Raw genomic sequence first — 17,836 nt, forward strand, 5'->3', positions numbered from 1 at the left:
CAATGTGAAAGGCCATACTCCTCCAGATTCATTTACGTTTTCAACAATAAAGGATAAAAGCAAATGACATAACAATTCAAGAGGCTTCAACTGTCAAGACTTTGTCTCAAGCAAAATAAGCAAGCTTGTGGTTTTTTCTTGGCTCATTTAGATTAACATGTTCACGTCTATTGTAAAAATGTGCCCATTATTTGTTCCAATTACAAGGGGAAGAAGAATAGAAGAGCCCCTTTAATAATATTCTTTAATATAAAGTGAAGTGAGCTATGGACTGCAAAATGTGTGCATGTGCAGTAAAACTTTACAAAAAACATTGTTGTGGACTGGCCTCAACTTTTATCAGACTCTAGCGGATCTAAAATTTCTCAACACTATGATTCAGATATGGATGTCTTCCCAACCACCTAAACTACAAACACAGCCTGAGGGAGGATTTACTATGATTGCAGTAGATGAGCTGAGCTCAGGGGGTATAAGTCAAACACACTGGAATTAGTTTAGAATGTAGGGAATTTCTTCTTCAAAGAGCAAGCTGAACGGAAAATTGTCTTCCTGACAACCAACATACTCAGACACATCTACAAAAGTAGAAATCATGAAACTATGGTATGAGAGAAAATGAAGAAGAACCTAGGAAGAAACTGGGGGACAGAAATGTCAATTCAAGGCATTTCTGATAAGATTTCTTTCATTTTAGTAGTGACTTCACTTCACTTCTTGCATTAATATACGACTAAACTGAAACACTCAAGGCTTATATGTTATATGTGAAGCAAATACTAAACGCTTGAAAGAGCAATAATACACAAAGGGGGATTTACTTCATCTAAGAGTTAATGGATATCTTTTTTCATGTCTTGTGATGTGGATAAATAAGTGCAACAATTCAGCAGTCCCTGAACCAGTCTCTCAGGTTTTAACCAACCTATATTCAATTCCCGGAAAACGTGTCACTAAATGGGTCGAGAACTAGAACATCACAGAACAGCTCCATCTGTTGTGAATTTGGATTATGGGCACAGTATCTTTTCAGTGATACAGACCACTAAAACCTTTGATTGTGACAAACTGAGATCTGTAACATATAATTAAGAGATTAGACAAGAAAATCACTTTACTGTCCATACTGGCACAGGTAAATTTGAATGTGTTTTTTTTTGGATTACATTTTCCACCACAGATACCAGAGCTTTTCCAAGCTACTCTACAAACTGAATACAATTAAAAGCATTGGTCTTGTACTGCCATGTGGATGGGGTAAACTGAGCTTTTAAAACATTGATATATGGTTGTCTTGTAATCTGGGTTACAGCTACTGGAAAATGGCAATGCCTCCATTGATTTCAAACATTCGGTGTGTAAATAGCATCTTGAAATTTTTCTGATTTAGTGTGTACATGGCATCAAGAATTCAAGGCTAAAAGACAAGGTGACAAAAGCATCCCCTGTTACCCCACATTTAGGGCCAAATGTGTTTAGTTTTACACAGGAGGAGTGCCACAGACGAGAGAGAGAGGTCAAGCCATCTCTGTGATCAAACAAGGCCCACCACTAGGAGCACAGACCAGGACAAACAAACTGAAAGCAGCAGTATTTATGGAAGAGGCCTGCCTTTAACGGGGGGGGGCAGAAGCCATGGGGGAAGGTAACAATCTGTACACAGAGGAACTTATGACAGGCGATCCAGTGGAGGGAAAAGTCTGGCAATGGTTAAAAGACTAGAGATATCTGTCACTCATATTGTGTTTTCACCCACAAGTGAAAAAAGTTCAGTGCCCTCTACAATAAATATCAGATCTCACTTTTACATAAGACTAAAAAAGACAGACAACTAAAGGTTAAGAGGAGCATGTATACAAGCAGAAATCCTACCAATTATTTTGCAATTATATCAGCCAGGGGTGAAATTCAATCTACAGCTGTGAGAACCAGGGGATCTTTGAGTTTTAAGGTTAATCATTCCCTAGTGTGGAAAATAAACTGTTACAAAAATACAGTCTCTGAGGGGTCCAAGTCTAAGTCACTCACATATATGAGTCCAGAGTAGTAGCGGTCCTTCAGGTTGTGCAGCACAGACGCCTCATTTAGGCAGGTGAGCTCGGCCATGTCTTCCACCTTGCTAAACTTGGGCGGGTTCATCTTCTGGATGTCATCCTTGTTGATCACCACCTTCTTACCGTTCTCGGCCAGCTCCACCAGCACCTCCTCACCACGCTCCTCTCGGATACTGGCCGCCTCAAAGCCATGGCGCTCTGAGGGGACCCACACCAGCTTCTTGGCTGTCCAGTCAGCCTGTGTGGCTGGGTTGTAAACCACAGCCCGGTCCACAAAAAGGTAGCGCTCTGGGTCCTCTTGCCCACTCCGATGAGACATCTTTTCCTGGGGTTTACCAGAGCAACGTGGCCACCTAAAACAGACAGGAGTGCAGGAATTGGTGGCTTAGGCATTACAAAATATTACAAACAGAATGCTTACCTCGCATGTCCTTTAAAACTCCATAATAGCGCTCCATGTATCCCTCTCGCTGTGATGACTAAAGACTCAAAAAGGAATAATGGTTGTACCTTTATTTTTTCTTTTCGAGTGCCACCAATATTTTGTGCACTCAGTTTAATTCTTATTTTATTTTGTTGCTATAATATAGCTGTAATAACTGTATAACAAATCACATTATAAACAGTCAGTTCGTTGTGTGTGATAAAATCCAATACATCTTTTGACTCATATCTGGAATAACAAAGTAATACATCGGGCCCAATGTGGTAGGAATACCGTATGTCACCAGTCCAGATCATTACTAGTGCTGAATGGGGACATGATTTAACAGTTGGACCAAATTTTAAACCAGGTTTTAGAATAAATTTTATACTCTGTATGACTTGTCACTGAATGGGTCTGAAAAAATAATATTGCGCATACTGCGTAGGCTACACTGCTCTCGCAGGAGGACGGAGCGACGTCGTGAACTGCTCATACCTAAACATCCCTCATTTTCTTGTAGATACCTTGCAGTGCAGAAAATATTCCGCTGTAACACATATCCCGGTGGTTCAGAGAACATCTACAACCTGCTCTTGTCTATACATGTATGATGGAGCTTATACAACAGATACGATGACTGTTGCATTGGCGAGTCCCCAAAAAGCACAAAATGAACGGAAAGATGCAGGGGAAACTTGCCGCTGAAGTCTTGTTCACAAATATTAGGCTAATATTTGCGGGAAATAAACATGAGCAACGGAAATAGCATATGTAAATTAGGTACTCGGAGTGTGCCATAGTATTTGAACGTGAAATAACATTGCAAGAGAGCTGAAAGTCCAGTTATCACCATCAGAACGACAATTAGGATGAAAAACAACGTAACGTAAGCGTCAAGGAAAAATTACTTTCCTTAAATTTTGTTTAACCAACAGAAAAATGTACTCATAAAGCTAGCTTACCACAGCTAGATAGCACTTACTCTGTTGTCTATTATGAGTTTCAGTGTTATCTCATTGACGTTTGTCTGGTTGGAGAAAAAACGCTAACAAGGATAACTATAGACTAAATGACATTACAAGGTGGGTTCTTAACTCACGACATAAATAGGGACTATAGCCTAACTAAGTTTCCAGAGCGACCTCCATCCTCCATCCTTGAGGCTGATCCGTTCATCCACGGTGGTGGTCCAACATTCTCCACGCGCTCGCTCATCCCCGTCCTCGCGGTGAATAATAATACACTTACCTGGTGCAGTCAGCGAAGCAGCAGTCAAATCCTGTTCACGAAGCTGGACGATCTCCCCCTGATGCGACCCTGTATGCAACTAGCTGCTACACTCAAATGAAATGCAGGCATGTACTTGGGCTTTGGTATGCACCACGGGTACAAGGCTGCCTCTACACTGGGGCCCCTCCTAAACCGAGCAGATTTGACCGCTGCTGCTCCCGCCTGTGGTGTACCGTGCTCACATAGAAAGTGACCGCACAGATCAATACACCACACTGTGATATTCACCGGGGTGATTCACCTGAGGACAATTTTGTGGGTTGTGTCTGATGACGCCTGGCAGGCTCTTTCGACTCATGAGTAAACACAGTGATATGCATTTTGTCAGGACATTGTGATGTGGTGGCCGCTTTTTAAAAATCTATCCCCCACATATCTATGCATTGCACACACCTACTAAATGCAGGATAGACACAATCGGTCCCTTACTTTGCGGTCTCTCTCTCCCCCTCTCCATCATTGGCTGGAAGAAACCAAACCCCCAATTTGCTGTAAACCACTTACATGCATGAAAAAACAATCGAAATTGCAAATGTTGCTTGTCTACATTACAAACAACTACCAAAATAAGTTGCATTACCACTACTAAACATTTGTACGTCTGATTTCTCACAGGTCTTCATTCTAAAAATATTCTTTTAAAGGAGGAAAAAAAGAAAAGAAAAAGGAAATCCTTTTTATGGAAAGAAAGTCATATATAGCTTTTTCCCATTCAAATGTCACATATTAAGTCATCATACCCATTCCCCTGCTGTAAACTGAAACACCCCCCTCTTGTGTCTGAAAGCGACAACGGCAGTATTTTATGCTCAACAAAACTCATGCATTCATACATTACCCTACCACATACACAAGCTTTTGGTTTTACATTGACATTTTATTACAAATGGAAAAAAACTCATAAAGGGGGAAAAGCATTTTTTCTGTAATTTGATCGTTGTTTGCTTCAATACTAAATGCTGGAAAACATGCTGTTGTCATAAATCATCAAGTTTTACACCAAAATAAAGAAAAGCCTTGTATGTTGTAGTTATATACAGTCTTTTAATGTTGGAGGCTTCAGCGCCCTCCCCTCCATGCTCCCCCACCTCTATTCTTCCCTCCTCCTCCTCTTCCTCCTTTCACTTTCTTCCTCACTCCACTTGCTTGTTCTGTGTCATCATCGTCTCCATCTGCTCTTTTGGGCCTTTTCCTTTTCTCTCCTTGCTCTTTCATTTCCTGAGGAAGACAAGTTTTTTTTTTTCCTCAACTTAATTTTTGTTGGGCTGAGAGTTTCAATACACTATCCAGATATTACACACCTTTTTTTAAAACCGTGGTTTCAAACACTTTAAAAAAAAAATGTATTTAGCCATTACTTTTAAGTATTTCAACCATTTCTTCCTTACTTTTAAATAACTATTTTAACTGAAATTTTATTTTTACTCTTTATCCAATACTTTTAGCTAACTATTTCAACAACTCATCCATTACTGTTAACTGTTTTGACTTCTCTGCTAGCTTGCTAACTAGTTTTCACACACACTCAAATGCAATACGTGGTTTTCATGTTTTACAGCATGGGTTTTTTAAAGTCTGAGACTGTGGGCCTCCCCTCAGACAAAGCTTGGAAAAAGGCGCCCTCTCGCCCCTCTTTAGTTTACCCGCTTAGTTGCACTCAATTCCTGGATGCCTATGAGATCATGATTATATTATTTGAACCCATAGACACTCAACAGTTGAGCCAAGACAGTCCAATATTGCTGTTTGACATAACTACAGACAACACGAAATACATAAAAAAAAGGTCTGTCCTAAGGAATTTATTAGTTTCTGACCCTGGGAAAGTAGGAAACAGTAAAATTCCCCAAAACTACTGTATCTCTTAACAATCTCTTTAATCAAAGCACACATATTTAGGCTATTCTATGTGATCTCCTTTTGATAACTAATGTAATATTTTTTCACTTCCATTCACTAAGCCTCCCCTGAAACTGTTTGGAGCCCCCAGGGGAGGCCCACCTCCCACTTTGAAACCCTCTGTTTTACAGTTTACTCAATATATGAATATATATATTTTACAAATCAAACCAAAGTTTCTATTTATTTTTTGGGCTACCCCATACTCTTCCACCACATATCCCCTGGTAACTGCAGAAATACCCCCTAGGTTACATCTGTTTGGGAATCACTGCTTTAAAACATAGATTAACAACAGAAACAGACACTTTCTCACTTTTATTACATTCCATCTCTATCCCATCATCGTCCAACTGTCCCTAGTCCCAAAAATTAATTTATCCATCATTGTTCAGCATGTCACATCCATCCCTTTTAATCTGGTAAACATATCGTTAGATGAGAAATTTGTTAATTTCAGTCGATTCTTAACATTGTAGAATATTCAATTTGTCTGTTGAAATGACATTCAAGTTATTTGGTCAGTAAAGCACACATTTTTCACAAGTATATATCATATAGTATGTCCTTAACAAGTGTTACTCAACATACAGAAGCGTAACAATTTAATTTCAGTATAAGAAGAGAAAATATTAGATTTTCAGACAGTACTAACTGATGAGTTCGTAACACTGTTTTCCCAGCCAGGTTTGACACAACGACAGGTTTTTCATGTTTGAGATAATATTCAGAAAAGTGATCATATAGTAAAGATGACTCACCAGCCTGGCAAATCTCTGGGCCTCGCTCACCCTCTCCACCAGCATCATCACTTCCTCTTCCTGGGTAGGGAAGGCAGGGAGTTTCTTCCCAATCAAGCTTTCGATTCGCTGGAAAAGCTCCACATCATACCTAAGATAACGGAATGTGTCAGTTTACTGCAGTCACCTCATTTTCATTTATTTACTCAGAGCACAAGTAGCAACAGATTAGAAAAAGGCAGAAGACAAGCACACCTGTTGAACATTAATTTAAAAATAACGGCAATAAATTAATTTAATAATAATAAATTTAATAATGGAGCGAGAATGACAAAAAATAAAATTGTATCCAGGCAAATATTAAGTAATGGCGGAATTAACAGGCAGCTCTTACTGAGTGACAAGGGTGATGGATTTCCCAGACCGGCCTGCCCTGGCTGTTCGGCCAACTCTATGGATGTAATCCTATGAGGGACAGACAGATCCAAAGATCCATTCAAGTCAAATCACTGAAAAAATGAAATCACCAAATAAACCAACAATTTGAATGTCAGCACCATGGTACCTTGGAATGAGTGGGAATGTCGTAGTTAATGACACAGTCAACATGAGGAATGTCCAGCCCTCTGGATGCCACATCGGTTGCCAGAAGCACCGATCGAGACTTGGACTTGAACTTGTTTAGTGCTCCTAAACGTTTATTCTAACCAACAGAGGGAACAAGACCCAGAGAGTGAATATCGCATTAAACAGACAGCAAAAGACAGTGCGGAGAAGCTTCTATCACTATTATTAATACAGTCTATGCAGCATTTACAGTATATAATTACATTATCATGAATTGTGAACAGATTACAATTTTTAAAAAGTTGTATTGCTATAAGGTACAAAACCAGAGGAGAGTGCTGTTGTTCCAACGCAAATCGAGCCAAAACTATTTGACATTCACACAGTGCTGGCCTTGAAAAAGTAAAAGGTTAAATGAGGAAAAGAATGATGCTTATCCTTTTAAGTAGGGCAGCAGTGAAAACCTCTGACCAAAGATGCAAGGAGCTCTATTATGAGAGATAATGAGATATATAGTCTACAATAAACATAACGACAAATGGCAATGACTGGCATCGGCAATAATCTTTTGAAGTTTATGAATGCAACACAAAGAACATTTAATTGCAATAAAAAACCCATAAAAACAGATTCTATAGATTTTTTGGCTCCCTAAACTCACTTAAATATGTCTCATGGTTTTGGCTATATGCTGCAGGCAATGCAGTGGACAGCTCTGCAGTAGTGTTGGTTACAACACTGCAATGACAGGCATTATGAATGATGGTGTTTTCAGTAGAGAAGACCCAGCATCAGCAACATTTTTATTGGTTTTGACAAAAATGTGTGAACAGAGAGAAACACAGCACGCAAACAGATGCTTGTGCAACACTGTGCTTCTGTCATCAAACCACTATAGTTCACAATAGTTTAGTTTTTAAAGCCAACTGGATTCCAGGAGGTGTGTATGTGTGAGATACTGTAAGGGTCCTGGGAGATGAGGACAGTGTGTGTGTCTGTCAGGCTCTGTCTCTGAAGCTCTACCTGACTCATCTGGCCATGAAGAGGGATAGCAGTGATGCCAAGGTTCCTTAACAACAGTGCCACCCGCTGGGCATTGTTACATGTGCTGCAGAAAATTATAAACGAGTTACCGGCCAGCTCGTTCAGAATGGACACCAGGTAACAGTCCTACCACAAAACAGACACAAGCACAAACAGGTGTTATGAAATCTATTATACTATATATAAACACCAGTATAAGTTAATTCTAGTATTATGGCAGACAGGGAATGAACAGCTTGCAGCCTATGGTCTCAGACATTACAACATGAAAACGGAATGTTCGTCTCTGTGTACTCACCTTGTACTTGGATGGTATGAAGATGTAGTATTGCTGCAGTTTGTCAACTGTAGAGTATTTTGTGGATACCGCACACTTCACAGGATCTTTCAGAGCTGCTCTCTGTAGTTTCTGGACCTGTAAACAAATTAGAGAAAGTCAGTGCAAGAGAACAGTGTACAGGCAAGTGATATAATGCCATAAATCCTCTTTTAAATTTCCTGGTCACCCTGCAGCACTAGCAGCCAGTAACACAGAACAAAGCAGGACTGCAAAGCCCTCACAGAATTGATGAAGTGATTGTCTACCTTTTTGGTCATGGTGGCAGAGAACAAGAAGGTGCGTCTCTCTCTGGGAATAACCTTCAATATTTTATCCACCTGGCAAAAAAAGAAAGCATACTTATAGCAAAAAAGCCTCAAAGTGTCAGAGATTACATTATCTTCCAGGTATATTAAAGGAGTATTTCCATAGAAGAAATTCTGTTTCCTAAACCAAATAGGGAGAGACTGTTGTACTGAATGAAAGCAAGACTAAGACTTAATGTGAGTTTGATTTTTGTTAATAAATGATACTCATATAAGTGTCCGACGACCCACCTCAGTCTCAAAGTCCATGTTTAGGATTCTGTCCGCTTCATCCATGACCAGGAACTTCAGAGCTCGTAGGGAGAAGCCCTTGGTGTTCTCCAGGTGGTCTATCAATCGACCAGGTGTGGCTGTAAACACATTTGTACCACTTAGTTGTCATTACATCGATGCTATAATTATCAGTTGAGAAAAAAGGTGAATTTAGAAATATGTCTGAAGATTCTCAGTGATCCAGGTCATGGGATTCTGTAAATGCTATGCGAAGGCAACTGGACTTGCTTGAAGTTCCTGAAGACGTTTCGCCTCTCATCTGAAAGGCTCCTTCAGAACTGAATTAGCCTTTCAGAACAGAAGCTTTTCGGATAGAGGCGAAACGTCTTCAGGAACTTCAAGCAAGTCCAGTTGCCTTTGCATAGTATTTACAGAAGTGAATATAGAAAGTAAATTAAAGAAATTATATAATTTAAGATTTTTGATACTTGAGTTATGGGTGATTCATATGTCATGTGAGGAGTTTGTATAAACATTAAGTGTAGTAAGGTATTACTCTTCTAACCTCAATAACTATACAATTTCTGATCTCTGATTTAACTCTTTTTGTAAAGGTACTAGAAATTCTTTGTTTTATATTTATTACTTTTCCCAGAAATTACCAAACATTGTTCATTTCAATACAAAATTAACTTGCTTGCTTTGGGTGATTAAATAGGGGATTAATTGTAGGTAACTTGAATATTGCACATTATCTGAACACAAGAAGAAAAAAAATGTATGAAAATGTATCAACAGGAAAAACGTATAATGAAGGCTATCATCACAACATCAGCTAAGCACAAACAGTAACCGTTTAGTGATTTCTTCTGCACACATATACAAACACATGAAGAAAAGCATGAATGAATGTGCTGCTGTTTATGAAACCTCTGTTAAAAAAAAAAAAAAATACTGATCACAGTTTCACTTTTGGCCTTACCAATAACAATATGTGGTTTCTTGGCCAACACCAAGGACTGGGACATCATATCAATCCCACCAACTACAACAGCTGCAAGACAAATGTGGCAGGTTTTAGCTACAGAACCATAGAACTCTTCTATATCACGACAAATCATCTAACCTTTCATTAATGGACACATACCACACTTAACACCAATGCTGGAGCCCAAGGCCTCAAACTGCTCCGAGATCTGAAATGCCAACTCCCTGGTGGGGGTGAGGACAAGGGTATGAAGCCTTTGGGGCAAGGCCAACAGTGACTGGAGGATGGGCAGAGCAAAGGCACCTGTCTTTCCTGAACCAGTCTCTGCCAAGCCGATAACATCCCTCCCTGAAGTTTAAGAAAAAGGCACAGAAAGACAAAAGTCATGTATATTTAACAGTAGCGGAAAGAAACTAAGCCCATTTATTCAAGTACTTAAGTACAATTTTGAGGTACAAGTACTTTACTTGAAAATCTACATTTTCTTTTACTTTCTACCTCTACTTCAGTGCTTTTCAGAGAGATACAGTATATAATGCTTTTCAATCCTTCACACTTGACAGGTACAATTACTTGCTACTTTTCTGATTAAGAATTTAAAACCCTATAATAATTACTGCAATGTTTTTTCATCTGTGGAAAAATCCTGCATACTGTCAAAAACAAAAACCTATAAACATATAAAACACAACGCACTGTTATACAGTAAAGTAAACCACCCAACAGTACATAAATAGATAGAATGATATCCAATGCAGCCAACTATGACAAAAAATGCTAAAATGCTTATAAAATGTCAATGCATCGGCAATAATAATCCAATGAAATCACATATATATCACAAGGTGATACTGACAGGGGGCAATATGTTGGATAACTTATACTATACTGATAATACTGATTGAATGCATTACTTTTACATATTTGGGCGTATCTATATACTGCGGTATTTCTAATTTTACTTAAGTAAAAGATTTGAATAGTTCTTTCACCACTTGCATTGTAGGGAGCACATTTGATGGGTTGCACAGACAACACAGTGGCACTGGAGGCAACCCTCTCTAATGGGATCACCGGACAGGATTAGGTTACTGTCGTGTCTCACCTTGCAGGGCTACAGGTATAGCCTCTATCTGAATCTTTGTTGGACTCTTCCATCCCAGCTGATCACACGCATGGCAGAGAACCTCTGTAACACCCTGTCGGAGCCAAAGAAACCGGACAAAGACCTTTGTAAGATTCTGATAATGTTGTGCTACCAATTAACAACACGTTTTCAGATACCAGGCATATTTTATAAAATAAATAATTACGTTTACAGATTATATTAGCGTACTTTAGCTAACTTAAACTGCTAAATTGTGGCTTATGTTGCTAGAATGTCTTCTCTGATTCGCTCCATGTGAAACAAACTTACCAGATCCTTGAAGGTCTTCACTGTCTCATCGTTTTCACCTCTATTAACAAGACTGTTATCATCGTCACTGCTCGAACCTTCGAGTGTTTCATCTGTGTTTGGCTTTACGCTCTCCTTACTGTCGTCCGCCATGCTGTTGTCGCCCCAACGTGTCGTCAGCTCGGCAATGCGCAGATGCGGAAACGAGTACGGGCTAATGCAATGGATGATGGGAATTGTTGTTGTTTTCATAATGTACATTCTAAGACAAGACATACACCTCTTAAAACATAACACATAGCTAGTGTGTTAATGTGAGGAGACAGTTAAAGGTGGTTGTGAGGGTAAAGAAATTACTAGGAAATTTGAATGGCTGACTAGTGGAATTCAGGGAAATCTTTTTCCAGACATAAAGCATGCTGAAATTACTTGTGTGGTGTATAATTATGCTTTTAGAGTGCTGCTTATATTGCCTCATATATTACATCACACTGAAACATGAGGTAAAAACACTTTGTGAAGTATTTATTTAGCTACAGGTTAAACAGCTTCGAACATGCATTCTGTCAGTGGTTGGCAAGCATGCCACACCTTTGTTTTGATGTCCAACATGTTTAAATCACTGATAAAATAAACAGTTGACGGTAAAACAATCATACAAAAATGACCCGTAAAGGCCATGCCAAATAACAAATAGTTGGCCAGAGAGAAAACACAACATACCACTTGGTAGACTGGCATTTTTTCAGTGCAGAGAATAGTGTGTTTTTATGAGTTGCCTAATGGAATACCAACCAATCTAAATGTCTCCAATTACATATATATATATAATCAGATTAAGTATGTATATCAAATTCACATTCTCTCTAGATACAACAAATAATATTCCATTACTCAAATAGTCAAATGAAGATGATTCTGCTGAAACCAGAGCTGAGAGTGTAGCAGCATTCCTTGGTTTGCTAAAGGGAAACTGATCAAGCCGAATGCCTTAAAGACAGCTACCTCTATTACTCTGCACAGAAAACAAATAAAACTAATACACGCCTGTTTTTCAGAGCGCCCATCGAACATTCCCTCCAATGCCCTCTTAAATCTCAGAGGAGTCCCTCCATCTCCCTCATAAAGGCTTCATACACCTGGTCCTTAGTCTTCATGCTGGGCTGAGACATAACACCCAACTGGGCTGGGTTGGATAGGCCCATTGGAGCAGCTGTTGCCTGTTTCTGCCCCTTGCCACCTCCAACGCCTTCATCTCCCCTTCTTCCTCCACCACCACCACCCCCTGCTTTCTCCAAAGGCCCAGCTGCTGCCCCGGGTATTGCTCCGCTCTTGTCCCTACGCACCCTTAGTGCCGTGGGCACAAAGCGGGTAACCTCCGCCTTTGGATTGATAATCTGAGGTTTGGCAGAGATGGTGGCCCCACCAGAGCCGGCAACCGCTGCCATGCTGCCTCCTGCTGCTGCGACAGAGGTGATGTTGGCGCGTTTTTCGATGGTGGCTGCGTGGTGGTGACCGGGGGGGTTGCTTCCAGGATTGGTGCCCGTGGAGGCAGCAGCTGTCCCTGGGGGAGGGGGCATCTGCATGACACCCGGTCGCATGGGCATGGCAGGAGGTGGTAAGTTGCTCTGTGAACTGTCCTGGCTGGATCCTGAGCCTTTTTGTCGCTGGACAATGTTGGGAGGAGCACTGAGCACGTTGGAGTTGAGAGGTGGAGGGAAGAGGGAAAGTGGTGGGGCAAGTGGACGTGGGGGCCCTCCTGCTCTTGGGGGAGGTGGTGGGATACCTGTAAGGAGACACAAGACAGATGTATTTCGATGAGAAATTTCTGAGATGTTCTTCTTCATTACTCCATATAGTTGAACTTTTTCCATGTGTTAATAGATAAAGTATGCTTACATACTTACTTACCCCATGTATGTAAGCAAATACATAAATAAAGTTACATTAAGCAAAGTTACTGAGCAGCAACAGCATTTAAAAATAAATATATACATTTCCCGGCCATGTTGTGTGACATATAATTATGTCATGTTTGCCCAGCATGTCTCCATGCACACACAAGAATATATATATTATATATACACACACACAGTTTTCCTTTTCATGTATAGCACTACACATATGTTCAAGCACACACACAGATACTTGCCTTCACACAGTGTATGCACACATATGCCTACCTGGTGGTGCTGGGGGTGGTAGTCTGGGAGGGGGTCCACGCGGTGGGGGGCCTGGAGGCAGGCCAGGTGGGGGACCTGGTGGAGGGCCAGGGGGTCGACCTGGTGGAGGTCCAGGAGGCAAAAGACGGTGCATTGGACCCCTCAAGCCTCCAGGCATACCAGGAGGCCTCAAGAATGGAGGAGCACCTAAAGGTAACAGAATGTATCAGATAAATGATGCAGATGCATAGTGAACATATGGCTAATGAGTACAACCACCACATCCTTAAAACTACAGGATCAACATTGTATTCCAGTATCCAGTTCAGAGTTATAGTGTAGTATTATAGCTAGAAATATGTATCTAACCTGGTGGTGGGCCAGGAGGCGGGCCAGAGGGTGGACCAGGTGGCCTCATCGGGGGAGCTGGGGGTGGACCCAGTGGCGGAGGCCCAGCCATTGGTGGACCTTGCAAGTGTGGAGGCCCCTGCTGTCCAACTGGCCCAGCAGGAAGGGGTAGACGCTGATTCGCCATGAGGTGGGACTGGTTGTCCCCTGGCGGTCCCCTGTCCTCGATGTCTGAGCTGTCTGATTCATCTGTGTATTCCTCCTCTACCTCTTCTTCTTCCTCCTCTTCAGGAACTGACTGACCTGAAGAAAAAGAAATAACACCATACCACGTCATCAGAAATAGAAAACGGTGTGTACTAGCTTAGTAAGTATGCAGGAGTGACATTAATATACTATAGTACCTGCCATCCTCAACATCATGGCCTGCAGAGGGGTAATGGCCTTGGTCTTTTTCACCAGCCTCTTTTTCTTCCTCTTTCCTTCATGGTTTGCCTCTGGAGGCATATCTGCGAAACGTACACTGCGACCTAAACCATTTGGACATTAACATATTCATCAAAAGATTATATTAGTGTAATAACATAAATTCGAATCAGTATAATTTTTCAGAAATTGCTTTGAGACTATTTTGTGCATTGCAGAGTGCCCACAACAGCAATGTTGCTCCATTGTACATAAAGCCATAATATTTCTGTAAGATAAAATGAAGAATAGAAACCACAAGCACAAAAGTAAGGCACTGTTTAAGTCAAGAACTTGCAAAAATACTCACCAGCATGTCTTTCATTTCTGTCTCTATCCTCCTCTCTTTCCCTCTCATCATCTTGCCTGTCCACACTCATTCTCTGGTCACCGTCTCCCACTTCATCTCTCTCTTCTTCACTGTCCTCTTCAGAGTCGCTGTCGTCATCATCCACATCCTCCCGGTCTCTGTCACTCTCACTGCCACTATTCCGATCTCTTCCCAACTCCATTGCAGAGTCCTTTTCGATACCAGGAATAGAAGGCTCTATTCAGGTGAAAAAAAGAGTAAAAATTAGTTAAGAGCAACAGGCAGAAATGTTAGCAGCAACACATTGATGAAAGCAAAGTATTATTATTATTATTATCATCATTATCATTATTATTGGAAAAAAAACAAAGTTAGCGATCAGAGATATAGGCATTAAGGGAACAGTTCATGTCTTACCTGTGTCTGTGCCGTAAGCTCGTCGATTAGGAATGCCGTACAGTGCCAGGACCTGTGGAGGTGGGGGCCCAGGTGGGGGGCCGGGGGGCTTCTTCCCTGGAGGTAAACGTGGGACACCTGGCACTGTTGCCAACGCTGGTCCAGAGGATGACGAGAGAGGTCCTTTACTGTGAAATACAAGAAGAAAGAATTACCTCATTGGCACAGTAGTAAACAGCAGCATCATATACTGAGTTTACCTGCAGAAACCTTTAACATATACAGCACAAGCCCTACCCAAAAGTTGAGCTCTTCTTCAGTATGGAAGGAGGCTGAGCCCCTGGTAGGGGGATGTCCTGGATGTGGATATTGGATGGGGCATGAGGCATATCTGGTAAGGGGATACTGTCAACCTCCACTGACTCAGCATTCTGAAAAACAGGACATGGTACACATATGATAGTAAACAGAGAGTCACGACAAAGCCTAAGCAATGTAAAGGAACTACAATATTAAGTGCTGATACTCAACATGTTTATACAAAAGACACAAAAACAGTGATGTTTAAAGTAAATAATTTCCTTACTTTTAAGCAAAGATTAATCAAACCCTGGTGTTAAAAGTTAAAATAACTACTATGGAGCATTTTGCCTACAGCCAAATTCATTTTCATGTTGCTGTCTCTCAGCCCAAGCTGTTATTATAGAAGTGTGCACACTAGGTCTTCTCATTCACAAGTCAACATAAATCAATACAAATCCTTACCAAATGCAGTAAATAAAAAAACAAAACATGCATATGCATTCAAACAAATACACACACAGACACACCTTGACTGAGTCAAAATAGAGAGCCAGCTGTCCCCTTTTGGTCTCATAGTCCAATTCCAGTTTACGTAGCTCCTTGTAGGTGTCAGGATTCTCTCTCTCGTACAGACGGACAATGCGTTCAAAGGTCTCACGTAGCTTCTTCCTCTTGTCCCTCAACACTTTCTCATTCAGCAGCGGCTGCTGAACTGGATTGAACTCTGTTGAAGGTGTTACAGGAAGGCTTTATTGTTAGAGAAAGCCAAAAATTATTTGTGAAGTTTAAAAAAGTACAAAGATAAATGACTTGAAATAGTCCAAAAGTCTAAAAATTCTGAAAAAATATGCAACCTCCTTTAAAAGTTAGACTATCCTTGTATTATTGTTATAGAAAGATAATTAAGGATAGTAAACATTTTTTTTCAGTTAAAAACAACCCTATTTGAAATGCACAAATGCCAGGACAACAGCAAAATACAAATTTAGCCCTCTCACCCATCTCATCCAGCTTCTCCATGTCTCTGATGATCTGTCTGGGGTCCTTCATCTTCAGCACCGCTGCTCTCACCATCATTCTCTGCTTCTTGTTCTAGCAGGAGTATTCACAAATGAAGCAACATGTTAAAAACCGAATAACATGATTGATGTTTATAAGAAGACTACAGCGTAAGTTATATGTTTCACAACCATGAGTACCTTTTTTAACTCCCTTTTCCGGGCTTCCTTCCCTGTAAGGGAGGTAAAGAACATGTACACAGTAGTTATCATTCTTAAAATCTTACAACAATAAATAAACAGTAATTCTTCCTGTGTTACCCAGCAATGTCGGTGCCAGAGGAACCAGCTCTGATCGATACTTACTGGCCTGGTCGGTGGGGTTCATAAACTTCCCACTCTTGGTGGAGGAGGTTGAACGTCGCCCCATGTTGTCTTTTCGTCTCCTTCACCCTTCCAAGTATTAAAATCACAGTTGAAATGAAAGTAATCATTCGTGTTCACCGACAAGCTATGCACATGTTGACCTTACATTTGCATTTCACAAACAATTCAAGGATATCTCTGCTAATTTTTCAGAGCATCTTGGAGAGGATGCTTGGTTCCATTAACTTTACTACAGAAAACAATAGTAATTAATTCTTATTGCATAGAAATAGCATTTTTGTAGGGTTTATGGTAAAACTGTAATTACCTGGAATATAAAACGAATTTATCAAAATAAACAACACTGCACGCCTTTTTAGTATAACAGTTAGCCACTGCTGGCTAACAAGTTAACATAGAGGTGACAGGCAACGCATGACTATCAAACAAGCAAAGTCAATCCTAGATTTGTTAGATATAGCTACGGATGTTTTCAGTGGCCAACAAACATTATAAAAGTCAGATTCCCCATAACAGATATCTAAATATTAGCTGGCCAAGCAGCATCTGGCTGACAAGTTAGCTCGGAACGTTAGCGTGCACTTGTAGCAAGGGCCCCGTTAGCATCAACCAAAGCACCGAGGAGAAACTTGACGTTACCTTTTATTTAAATAAAACCTGTAGAGTGCAACGCCCCACTCACGCACCTCTGACTACCAACAGTAAAATAAAACGTATTGTTTAAGCTCTGAAAAAGAAACACAAAGCCTTAAGAATTGAATGCATCCAACGACTCCGCTAGCCGGTCGCCATGTTTACTGCCGTGAGCAAGAGCGGAAGAGGCGAAAACGACGTCATCAAAACAAGTCAAAAGTGATAGGCTGGAAGCAATCAATTTTTATTTAAAAAAAAAAAAAGTTGATATGTTGGACATGATATTCTTGAATTATCATATATGCATTTTATGTACTTATATTCTAATTATGGTTTGACTTGATGCCCGTGCAGTTGATTTTAGCCATCAGGTTGAAGACATTTAGACAAGAACATTTATTCTCTTTATAACAGTAAGAAGAAAGAGAGCATGAGAGTAGTCAGTAGCCAAGATGAAAGTAATCAAGGACATTTACTATGTTAAATTCTACAGTTAGCAAGATAATAATGTGGCAGTAATATTTTTAACAAGGAACTAAGCTTGTCTATTTTTTTTACTACAGGTTGGAAA

General features: G+C 40.4%; 3 protein-coding genes across 5 annotated transcripts in view; all 3 read right to left on the bottom strand.

The window, feature by feature from the left end:
- The window catches only part of LOC120788408 (myosin-10), a 56,477-nt gene extending 52,525 nt beyond the window's left edge, over positions 1-3,952 (bottom strand). For 2 of the 3 annotated variants that reach the window (XM_040124208.1, XM_040124207.1), the window contains exon 1: positions 2,029-2,373. In XM_040124208.1, the coding sequence (XP_039980142.1) occupies positions 2,029-2,373 (345 nt within the window). Of the gene's footprint in view, positions 1-2,028; positions 2,408-3,729 lie in introns of those variants that run through there. The other variant, XM_040124206.1, reaches the window with a different exon arrangement.
- Positions 3,953-4,514: 562 nt separating this feature from the next.
- Positions 4,515-11,488, bottom strand: ddx47 (DEAD (Asp-Glu-Ala-Asp) box polypeptide 47). The gene is made up of 12 exons (XM_040155077.1): positions 11,285-11,488; positions 10,973-11,066; positions 10,027-10,215; positions 9,862-9,933; positions 8,898-9,016; positions 8,607-8,678; positions 8,320-8,436; positions 8,001-8,147; positions 6,976-7,113; positions 6,805-6,875; positions 6,432-6,561; positions 4,515-4,989 (listed from the first exon to the last, which is right to left on the bottom strand). The coding sequence occupies exons 1-12, from the start codon at positions 11,414-11,416 to the stop codon at positions 4,831-4,833; spliced, it is 1,440 nt and encodes a 479-aa protein (XP_040011011.1). The 5' UTR covers positions 11,417-11,488; the 3' UTR covers positions 4,515-4,830.
- Positions 11,489-11,773: 285 nt separating this feature from the next.
- Positions 11,774-17,464, bottom strand: LOC120788418 (WW domain-binding protein 11). The gene is made up of 12 exons (XM_040124230.1): positions 17,272-17,464; positions 16,612-16,698; positions 16,447-16,478; positions 16,246-16,339; positions 15,775-15,971; positions 15,242-15,375; positions 14,966-15,132; positions 14,549-14,785; positions 14,178-14,303; positions 13,795-14,076; positions 13,447-13,632; positions 11,774-13,049 (listed from the first exon to the last, which is right to left on the bottom strand). The coding sequence occupies exons 2-12, from the start codon at positions 16,673-16,675 to the stop codon at positions 12,361-12,363; spliced, it is 2,208 nt and encodes a 735-aa protein (XP_039980164.1). The 5' UTR covers positions 16,676-16,698; positions 17,272-17,464; the 3' UTR covers positions 11,774-12,360.
- Positions 17,465-17,836: the final 372 nt, after the last annotated feature.

Source organism: Xiphias gladius, chromosome 3 (assembly GCF_016859285.1).
Source record: "Xiphias gladius isolate SHS-SW01 ecotype Sanya breed wild chromosome 3, ASM1685928v1, whole genome shotgun sequence".
In the NCBI taxonomy this organism is placed as follows: domain Eukaryota; kingdom Metazoa; phylum Chordata; class Actinopteri; order Istiophoriformes; family Xiphiidae; genus Xiphias; species Xiphias gladius.

Coding starts and splice junctions, on each gene's coding strand:
- ddx47 (XM_040155077.1), bottom strand. CDS start 11,416: ATGGCGGACGACAGTAAGGAGAGCGTAAAGCCAAACACAGATGAAACA. Junction 10,216..10,972: donor TATACCTGTAGCCCTGCAAG/GTGAGACACGAC, acceptor CTTAAACTTCAG/GGAGGGATGTTATCGGCTTG. Junction 7,114..8,000: donor TTCATGGCCAGATGAGTCAG/GTAGAGCTTCAG, acceptor TCTGTTGGTTAG/AATAAACGTTTAGGAGCACT.
- LOC120788418 (XM_040124230.1), bottom strand. CDS start 16,675: ATGGGGCGACGTTCAACCTCCTCCACCAAGAGTGGGAAGTTTATGAAC. Junction 16,340..16,446: donor GGAAAAGGGAGTTAAAAAAG/GTACTCATGGTT, acceptor TACTCCTGCTAG/AACAAGAAGCAGAGAATGAT. Junction 13,050..13,446: donor ACCACCCCCAGCACCACCAG/GTAGGCATATGT, acceptor GTCTCCTTACAG/GTATCCCACCACCTCCCCCA.